The sequence below is a fragment of the Giraffa tippelskirchi genome, chromosome 2 (genome assembly GCF_054371585.1).
Source record: "Giraffa tippelskirchi isolate mGirTip1 chromosome 2, T2T-mGirTip1v1.2.pri, whole genome shotgun sequence".
Classification (NCBI taxonomy): Eukaryota; Metazoa; Chordata; class Mammalia; order Artiodactyla; family Giraffidae; genus Giraffa; species Giraffa tippelskirchi.
Genome location: NC_137276.1, coordinates 161,120,503 through 161,131,048, shown reverse-complemented (window position 1 = coordinate 161,131,048; position 10,546 = coordinate 161,120,503). Strand labels below are relative to the sequence as shown.

The 10,546-nt window shown below is 39.9% G+C and overlaps 1 protein-coding gene across 1 annotated transcript in view; it reads left to right on the top strand.

The window, feature by feature from the left end:
* Window positions 1-323: 323 nt before the first annotated feature.
* ATP13A4 (ATPase 13A4) overlaps window positions 324-10,546 on the top strand; it is a 107,048-nt gene continuing 96,825 nt past the window's right edge. Inside the window, exon 1 of the mRNA XM_081537600.1 lies at window positions 324-574. Within this exon, the coding sequence (XP_081393726.1) occupies window positions 512-574 (63 nt within the window). The 5' untranslated portion in view covers window positions 324-511. The remainder of the gene's footprint in view (window positions 575-10,546) is intronic.

Here is a 10,546-nt window from a genome sequence, read left to right as displayed (position 1 = left end):
TCATGAATCAAATAAAATCTGCAGCTCTGTTAGCTTCGCTCCCACACAGTTCCTTAGCATTTGTGAAGGAATCTGGGAGTCCTTGTGCCTGTTCCCCACTCCTCGGAGAGGTCCTGCCAACTCTGTATTGTCCCACCGGATTTTCAGTCAGATGTCTTGGGCTGGCAGGCACTGTGCAGGCAATGAGTTCTTTCCCTGTAAGTTGGGCACAAAAAGACCAGCATGGGAGCAGTCTCCTTTGGGACAGCGGCTTAGAGAGAATGCAGTTAGCCAGGAGCCAGCAGAAATTCCTCCAAGCAGAGGGTGGCTCGTGGGAGGAGTTCAGTTTGCTAAGTACTGTCATTTGCTGAGAGAAGGTGTGTGCTCCAGAGCGAGTTTTAACCTGGAGGATTGTTAATGCATTAACTCTTTCAGTCAGCTGCAGAGGGAGAGCGGCGGTGGCCAGGCGAGTTCAAACACAACCTGGACGCATCTGTTCCGGAAGGTCAGGGAGGAGTGGAATCGCTTTTCCATGGGGGACCACTTTGAGAAGGGCCAGCATGCTTTGCTCAATGAAGGCGAAGAAAATGAGATGGTAAGATTCCAGCCACATTCCGCCTCTTTCCATTTCCACTGCCCAGCTGCCAACACTCACTCACACACACACACACACACACACACACACACACACACACACACACACGTACTCACACACTGACATGCTTATACACACTTACACACAAACACATGCTCATACACACACTTCTCTGTGGTTTGATTCTGGCACTATGTGAGAAACGACAACGTACAAGAAACCTTCCTTTCCCATGAATGTAACCTCTGACACCAGAAATCTGGTAGGCTTAAAAATATTGTATTCACTTTATCAAGAATGTTTTGAAGTAGAATTGAAAGGGAGAGAAGTACAATGCCACTTTATGATTTGTTTCGAGTCTCATCAGTATAGCCAGTTCTGGTCAAAACCTACTAATTTCAGCAAATCCCTGATGTTGGGAGCAGCGTATTTCCTGATAGGAAGAACTAGCACATCTTCAGTGAGGTAAGAGGGCAATGGGGTCCTGACCTCCTTCTCTGCTCACATATCTGTGTTCACAAAGATGTCTGGGCAGAAAACACATAAAAATATTAACAATTATCAGCCTACGTACGTGTCTCTTTATTTCTAGAATTTTACTTGTTGTTCGCTTCATACAGATTGGTTACAGAAAATTTTCTGGAGTTCACGGTCTCTTTTATTTTAGATATGTTCCCATCTGAGAAACTGTAGGAAAATCAAAGATGATTCTTATGCTCTTGCTGAAATTAAAGCTGTATTTCTCAATTACAATCTAATCAAGAGAGAGTTAGAAATGTGTACTTCTGTTAATAAGGCCGTTCTGCTAATTGTGTAAGCATAGTCTTTTATGCCAGTAATGGTGTAATTAAAATGTTAAAATGTGAAGTTCTCATTCTACAGTAGCATTTTTATTTTCCTGGAGTAAATATATAAGTAACAAACCCAAAAGATATTTACTTAAAATTGCTTTCTTGGTTAATTGCTTTAGCCCTGACTATTAAATTCTTTGTTCCTAAACTGGTCTTTCAAGTCTAATCTGCTTACCTGTTCCTATAGCAACAACATTTTTTGGAACTTCAAAAGTAGATCCCTTCTACTATCAAAGCTGAAACATTTATAAGGGAATCAAAGTCTCCCAAGTTAATGTGGCTTTCTTAACTGTCTCCTTACTTCTTTTGGATTTGACTACCAAATAACAATTGCTTCTAGGCCCTACACAAATGTCACCAGAAATGACCTTCTGATCCATGTTTTTGACCCATCCTTTTTCCTCTAAAGTGTTTTCTCTATGTTAAGAAACTTAAGAAAATTCTCTATGTTAGGTTGAAAATCTGACCCTCATCTTAAATATTATTCACAAGAAGGCAAAGTCTGCTTCCCTCTGTGGGTTTTTTATTCTCCCTCAAATCCTCAGCTGGAAACACAACTACTCTTTTCCTGTACATTCATTTCTTATCTTCCACAGTTTGTCATTCCAGAGTCATGAAGAATCATCTACTTGCTGGCAGGACATTTCTAGTTCCAGGGAAACTACTCTCCCTTTTGTAGCCTACGTATTCTACTGAAGCAATGTTGTCAGTAGGTCACCTTCACAATGGCAACAGTCAATACATTCCGGTGTCAGCTTAGTTTTGCATGCAACTGAAAGCCTGGTTAGGAGAGAGCCTTTGACGTGGAAAGCACACTGTGTTTTCTGGAGAGGAGTCATCTAGCCGCCAGTCTCGGCAGAGGTGCAGCAATTAGTATGCACTCTTGAGCGCTCTAGCCTGCTCAGCCTGGAGAAACCTGGCCACCTGCCTATTACTATGTCTGACCCTGTCCATTTTAAACACACCACCCCACTCCCTTCACCCAGAGCAGCAAGCATCAAAAATTAGCAAGATATCTTAAATGTATGCCACATATTTTTAGAGTGATTTTTAGTTTACAAAGTAGCTTTTTGCCCACTAACTAACTTAGTTTTCACTACACCCTGTGATGCCTTCTTCAGCTTTTGCAGAGGATATAGCACTCCTTTTCTTTTTTAAGTTGTACTGCAAGGCATGTGGGGTCTTAGTTCTCTGACCAGGGATCAAACCCGCACTCCCTACAGTGGAAGCACAGAGTATTGGCTGGACCAACACTGTAGCCAGGAAAGTCCTGGATATGGTACTCTTATAGGAGAACACACTCCCTCCCTTACCCGAACAAAGTCTAGGAGCATCTGATCTGCTTTGATTCCCCAGGATCTGTTGTTATATATGGTTTGTATTTCCTGAGTGAGTCTGTCTCCTTTGGCCTCAATGTTAGTTCCTTTTAGCAAATCAACATTGTCTAGAAATGTGTCACACCAAGTGTTTATAGTTTTTGGCTTTCTAATTACTGCAAGTTTCAAGGGAAAATAACATTCTAGGGTTTAGCCTTCATGTCAAATAAAGAAGAACGGAATATTTCCATGCCTAATGATGCCTGGGACTATCTTTCACTCTGGAACTAATAAAATAAAAACTAAAGAGACACTCTAGGTGACCTAAAATTAATATCCTCAAGTGTAAATTGAGATAGGAGCCCATGGAAGAAAGCACTTGTTAGGAGGATAAGGCAGGAAAGGGGGAAAAGTGAACTTCAGAGAAGATTTACCCAATGACTGCCTCTGAGAGGCCTCAAAAAGGAGACCATCTCTCAGACAGCACCCGAGTGGGACCGGAGATCAGGCTTTCACTAGCATTGGGCTAGCCACTTGCCTGCTCTAGCCTCAGTTTTTGTGCCTGTAAAATGGGTATAGTCCTTTTCTTACTTGTCTTACAGGGTTCTTATGTGGAAGTGTTTGAAGAAATATAAAACTCTGGAGAATCATAAGCTGGTATCTATGCAAAGATTAAAGTCAGGGCTTTAGCAGTTAACCAGTTGAATGAATACTGCCACCTCCCTACCCACCGAATGAGGTTGTCTCTTCTCATTAGATAATGACAAGTGAGGAATATATACTTTTATTCACAAGTTATAGAAACCACTTATAAAAAAAAAAAAGAAACCACTTATAAATGGAGAAGTGCTGAGTTTCTTTATTAATAATCAGCTTTGTAGTGCTTACTTTGGAAAATACCCACCAGTCTTAGGACTCAGTTTCCTTACTTGTAAAGGGAGAGCATCAGATGGCCTGGGATCTCAAATTCAGATGTTACATATTTATATTTTGAAAGGTCTTAGCAACACTGAGTGCTCATTTCCTTATAACATGACTGTATAAAGATATGATTTAATTGATTCAAACTTTACTCACTATTATATTTAGTTACATTCTAGTGAAATCAGACTCCTTCATGGGGAAGTGCTTTGTTCCAGTGAGACTTTTTTAAATAAATATTTTTGTTTGTTTATTTACTTATTTGGCTGTGCTAGGTCTTAGTTGCGGCATGCAGGATCTTCTACCTTCACTGTAGCATGCTAACTCTTTAGTTCTGACATGTGGGACCTAGTTCCCTGACCAGGAATCAAACCTGGGCCCCTTGGATTGGGAACTCGGAGTCTTAGCCACTGGATCACCAAGGAAGTCTGAGACTTGTTTTAAAAAATTATGTTCCTTGATTTTTTTCTTTCCTGGATTTTAGCATTTAAGAAATAAAAAAAAGCCTTGAAAATTTTTTGATTATAAAGATAACATACATTTATTGTAAAATATGTTGCAACAACATATAAAGGTGTAAAGAATGAAGTAAATATGATTCATGAACTTTCCAACCAGACATGATCAATATTATTATATTGGTGACTCTCCTTCCAGACTTATAAAAAATGCATATACAAAACTTATCACTTGCTAGCACTTCACTACATTTTAATGTTATCTATATTCTTGCAATTATTTTTATCTGTTGTATCTGTATCATGGAAATACTACATAATGGTATGCTACTGTGCATCTCTTCTTAACTCTGCATTCAGTGATGCCACATTAATAGCTTGAAATGAATAATGTTGGGAGTATTTATGCCGTAGAAATCGGTAGGTGTTGCAGGGAACTTCTGTCTGCCCCACCTGAAAGCTGGTTGTTAAATATATACCCATACACCACAGCACATATTATTTCTTCAAGACTTTTCTCCCTCCTCCATACATGCCTGAATAAAATAAGAATACTGAGATTCCCCTGGTGGTCCAGTAGCTAAGACTCCACATTTCTAAGGCAGGAGCAGGGGTTTAATCCCTGGTCAGGGAACTAGATCCCACATGCCCCAATGAATATTGAAGATCCTGCATGACACAACTAAGACCTGGCCCAGCCAAACAAATATTTTTTAAAAATAAAATAAATAAGAATATTGTATTTGGATATCATCCATTTATTTGCACTATTATCATGCTGAATCAAAAGACAATCACAATCAACTCTTAAAAGAATATACACACATTATCATAAATACATTTTTTTAAACAAAAAATGGAGTCATTCCACTTATACTCTTTTTTAAATCTGGCTTTTTCATTACACTTAAAATGTATTAGGGACGTATCTTCCTTTTGATATTTACAGCTTCACATAACTATTTTGATGTTTAAATTATGTTTGGATGGACTACACTAAACCAAGTATATCTCTCATGTTGCCCGCTTAGGTCATTTCTAAATAGTTTTTGGCTGTGACAGACAATTTTGTGTATGTATTTTTGTATATTCATCAGAGCATTTCCTCAGGGAAAAGTCCTAGAAAAAGGCATTGCTGCTTTAAAGGGATGTGTATTGTAAATTTTGAGTGATACATGATTTTAATATGAAACTGCCCTCCCTATGATTGTGATTGTATCAATTTATACTCTGACTAGCAGTCTTTTTTGAGAATGCTTACTTTCTCTACCGTACTTGCCAAAGTTGAGCACTATCAGTCTTAAAGTTTGTCTCATCTGGAATGTGAAAGTGATACTTTGTGGCCATATTATATTTTCATTTCCTTGATTTGAAAGTTATCACACATCTATATGTTAGTCAGCATTTATTTTTACTAGATTATGTTACTGTTATCACTGATGTTATATCAACCAGTAGACTGGGTAACTAAAAATTTTCCAGTAGACTGGTAGACTGGGTAACCCAGTAGACTGGGTAACTTTTCCCAGTGAATATGGAAAAGCAAGAGCAACTCTTTCTGAACTTCCAAGTCATTGCGAGCAGCAAGAAGCTAGTGCCACAGGCACATAATATGGCAGCAGGGTGGTGTGTGGTCTTTGCCACATTGGAAGTCCTGTCGTGCCTTCAGCTTGAGTCAGGAGCATCTGTCCTCAGCAATTATTGGGCTCACTTTGATAGTTGATGTTGGCCTGTTCTTCCCTAACACCAGGGAGCAAAAGCACCTCCCCCACCTCAATAGCCACTTATTTATTATGCTCGTTAAGCACCTCCGAGTTGGTTGCCAATGTTAACTAGCAAACCCACCGATCTCATAGTGGAGGAATTGTGTTCAGACTGAGACATTTTGTCAGCTGAAATGTTCAGGAAGCCGGGCCACTGGCCAAGTCTAGTGTCTTTATTCTTGATTCATTGCTGTAGAACTCCCATGAAGTCAACTCATCTTTGATTGAAACTTGAAGAGTAAGATTTAATGGCTTCTTGAGAATAGGGGACCTGCTTGGTTCACCTTTCTGCTTGGTTCACCTTTCTATGGCCTCCTTCTCCCCTTTCCCCAGTCTCCAGAGTATAGTACATTGCTTGGCACAAACACTCAGGGCATAGCTGATGGCACAACGCCAAGCTCCCTTAACCTGCAATTTTGTATTCTGAGAAGAACAGGGAGACAGCGGGGCTCAAAGGGTGAGACGGTTTGAATAAAGAGAAACCTAGGAAATTTATGTTGTTTATTGGGGGTTGTCAGTCATCTTGTGAATTTATCAATTGACTGCTGTCTCCATCAATCATAAACAAAGCTTATTCTTCGGAGTTAATTAGCCATACTACACTATTTTCCTATGAGATATACCTTATTCTACTCTTTTATCCATTCATGTATAAATTCAACAAATATTTACCAAACCCTTCCTCTATGCTAAGCATCCTCTGTGCTAACCAAAGAGGATTTCAAGTGAATAGCAAACAGTTTTTGTTTTCAAGGGATTCAAAGACGAATGGACAGGACCGAGTACGTAATTCGTGGGGCCGAGTGCAAAATAAAAATGAGGTACCTCTGGCTCAACAATTATTATGAACTTCAGGATGACTCCAGCAGAGCATCCTCCCAAGAGCAGGGCCTTGTGTGACTGCACAAGCCACATGCTCATGAAGCTGGTCCTACAATTGGGTCAAGTAGGGGTGAAATGTAATGAAAGTATGCTGAAATAGGTATTGTTATGAGACTTATGCATACAGAGCTGTGGGAGCACAAAGAAGGAGCAACTCAGTCAAAAAGCAATCCAAGGGGAAAAGAGGACATTCATTTCCTCTAGAGGGGTATAAGGCCAGATTGAAAAGGACTTTATAAGACATCCTAATGAGTGTACATTTTGTCTTTTCCACAGATTCCCAAACATCGGTCCATGAAAAAAACATACCAGAATCAAGTTGGAGAGTGCATAAAAAAATAGATCCCTAGGTCCCCATTCCAGACCTATTAAATTAGAATCTTTGATGATCGAGCTGGACTTATTGTGATATCAGCCTGATAGGCACAATGGGAAAGCAACTGGAAAATTTGAAACAGGGAATTCATATGGTAGAATTTTCCTTTCCAAAGGATGTTACATCGGGGGTGAGGAAGTTTGGTTGGAGGAGGAGAGTCAAGGAAGGAGTGTTTGAAATAGTCCAGGTAAGACATTCAGGATGAAACTACAGCTTGTTAAAGAGGATGCTGAGTGGAGAACGGATTTAAGAGATACTTAGAAATTAGAATTAAAAAGACTTCATAATCCATAGACCATGGGATAAGAGAGAAGGGGTGAACAGGATGAGCAGTTACTAAGGAAGACTTCAAAGTTCCTACTTTTCCAATGGGAGAAAGATGGTACTATCACTTAATCCCAGAGGGAAAAATAAGAACAGCTTGGGAGTGAGGATGGCAATAGCTGTAGTAAATACTTACATGGTGATTGATCTGGACTGGAAACTTTGCAAGGTAATGACTTCTTTAACCATCTCAACACCCCAGGAGGAATGAGCATCTCTCTTCTACAAATGAAGAAACAGGCACAGAGAAATTAAATGACATGTCTGGGTTCATCTGGCTCAGGAAATAGAAGGCAATAGCCTGGGTTCTTGCTTTAAACATGTAGCTTACTGCCTGTGGTTTTGTTTAATTCTGGACACACTACTTTAGTTGTTAATGGTTGCAAAACAGCAGGGCATAATTTAAAGAAACACCACATTAGGAATTTGGAGACCAGCACTGTGGTATTGGCTCTGTCATGATTAAAGTAGATCATGGTTACCTCTCTTTGATGTCACTTCATTTACAAGATGGAGATAATAATACCTTACTGATTTGAGCCAAGGACCAATGCAGATGGTTTCTTGGAGTCCTTTCCAACATAAATAAAAATATGGTTTAAAAAGTTTTAAAACAGGTGGATAAAGTCTCTGCAAAACGTCTTAAGAAATTTAAGTGATATTCTTGAGTTTTTAAAAGTACTGTGAATTGTTTTTAGTCATGAAAAGAAGGACATATCTGGAGACGTTACAGTAAGTGGGAACTGGAAATTTATGGCAGTTACTTTATGAATTACTCATGAATAAAGGAATCAAGAGTAAAACTATCAATAAATAATTAACCAAGGCAGAACTCTACATCTTCCTCAGGCCCACAGAAGACACAGAGCACAGGGACTTGGCCTTCAGAAGAGCTGGTGATTTGGCGTTATGTCCAGAGGAAATTCACCCCTCGGCGCCAGTTTCAATACTTTGTGGCTATTTCAAAGCCATATGAAGACTAGACAGAGTGAGACCACCTATCCAAATGGGCTACAGGTATTTCTAGATGCCCATCATGTAAACCTTGGTGAATTGCCTGAAAATCACGGCTGGGTAGAGTTGGAAGGCTTAACATCGCCTCCTCAAAAACGTCCTCAGCCTGAGGCTATTCTTACGGACAAAGAGCGCAGTTATGCCCTAGATATCCCTTCAGATAAACAGCAGAAGGAGGCCCAAATGTGCTGCGTGCTTTCCAGAGAAATGTTATGTTCCTCAGGCCAGGACACTTTCTGATTTTAGTGGTTGTACACACAGGAGTCTGGCTGAGACTATAATCAGCCTAGTATTTCCATAATTTACTAGCTTCTTGGGGGGAACCATGGCTTCAGGATTTTGAATTTGTGGATTTTTGAAACTTTGAGTCTTAAGATCAGGCTTGATCACCAAGCATGATAAGGATCTCTTAGCTTAGATGCAGCTCTTTCCCTTAGTCACTTCTAAGAGACAATTTTTTACTTTCCATTTTCTCTGATCACCTTAACATGGTCTTCTTGCTCTTCCCAGAATATTTTATATACTTTCTTTGCCAGGAAGGTGTCTTCACCCTAATATCTGGTCTTCAGAGTCCTGCCCATCTATCAGAACTCATTCCAAATCTGACTTCCTTCTTTAAGCCATCTGGGAGTCCCTGGGTCACAGTTGGTCCCTTCCTTGTCTGGAATGCGTTTGAACTCTTACTATAGCAGTTTTCACTGGGTTTTGTAATAATGTGTTTATCCTTCTCCTCCAACAGATCATGAGTTAGTGTGGGCAGGTACTGCATCTTATTTAATGTCTGCATCTTACACAGAACACCAACATTATGTAATATGTTTCTGATAAGATGAACTGAAGACTGTGCAAATGTTACGAGTTTTTTCCTTCTTTCCTAACTGAATTAAGTTGTTACACTGAATTTTACAAAAGCGAGTACTGAGAATATATAATTTGTCTAAATCTGGAAGCTAAGAAGCAGTAAAAACAGATCTTGAACCTTGGCAGGTTGATTCCAAGACTCCTACTCTAACTCCAATAGTTTCCTGGATGCCATTACCGTTACAACCCCTACCAATACCACAATCTCTACTACTGCTGTCACTAACCATGACTATCACTACTACTACCACCACCACCACCACTACAACTAGTAAATAAGCCCTAGGTATTGTGTATTAGTTTAGCTGCTATTTCACACTTAGGGTTCATTTTGATTTGTGAGAAACAAAACCTCCAGGTCTCTTTTAGAAAAGTCATAGCTTTCTGATCTTTTGGGCATAGAAGTGAACAGAGGCACAGGCTCTGGAATCAGGTCACCCAGATTCCCCTGTAGTTTTCAGCCAGCCATGCCCGCCAGCATCACAGAGGTGGTGATGCTCTTGTCCCTCCACCAGTGTGGCCTCCTTGGCTTTTTACTACTTGGCTTGTTGCTAGGCTTCTATTAGGGGCACAGAGGGTGATCCTAGCCAGTCCTTTTGTATTTGGGCTTCAGGGAATGATGCTTTGTCAATATTCTTGTTCGTTCTTTCCATGGCAATCACTTCTGTCTGTCATTGGCTTTAGGTGGGATTTTCTTGCTCCTCCCTTCACAGTTGCTTGAGTGTGATTTTGTAGACCTATGCTTGGTAAGTGGTAGAGGATTCATCCAACATCAATGCATTTTTGCTTGTGTCAGAGAGGATTTCCTACTTACAAGTAAGTGACCTTTGTCTATTTGGTCCTGCTTGTTTTAGTCTCAGACTTCGCATGGGGTTTTCTAACAACTCTAGTATTACATATCTCCAGGTACTAAGTCAATGGAAAAAATAAAATTATTTCTTAATAATATACAGAATTTTTCTCTTTTCTCAACAAAATAGAAGAGCAAAAAAACTCATATTTTCTCATTGGCTCTGATCGGATCTTCTCCCCTTTTCAAACTCATTTGTGTGGACAGGAGAATATCACGGTTTTAATCACATTCCCAGTCCAAGAGTCAGGGTCAGAGGCAATTCTACATGAAGCACATCAGCAGAGGGTAGTAGGAGGAGGTTTGACAGAAGAAAACTAGGGTATTGGATGCTATATTACCTGGAGTAAAATAAA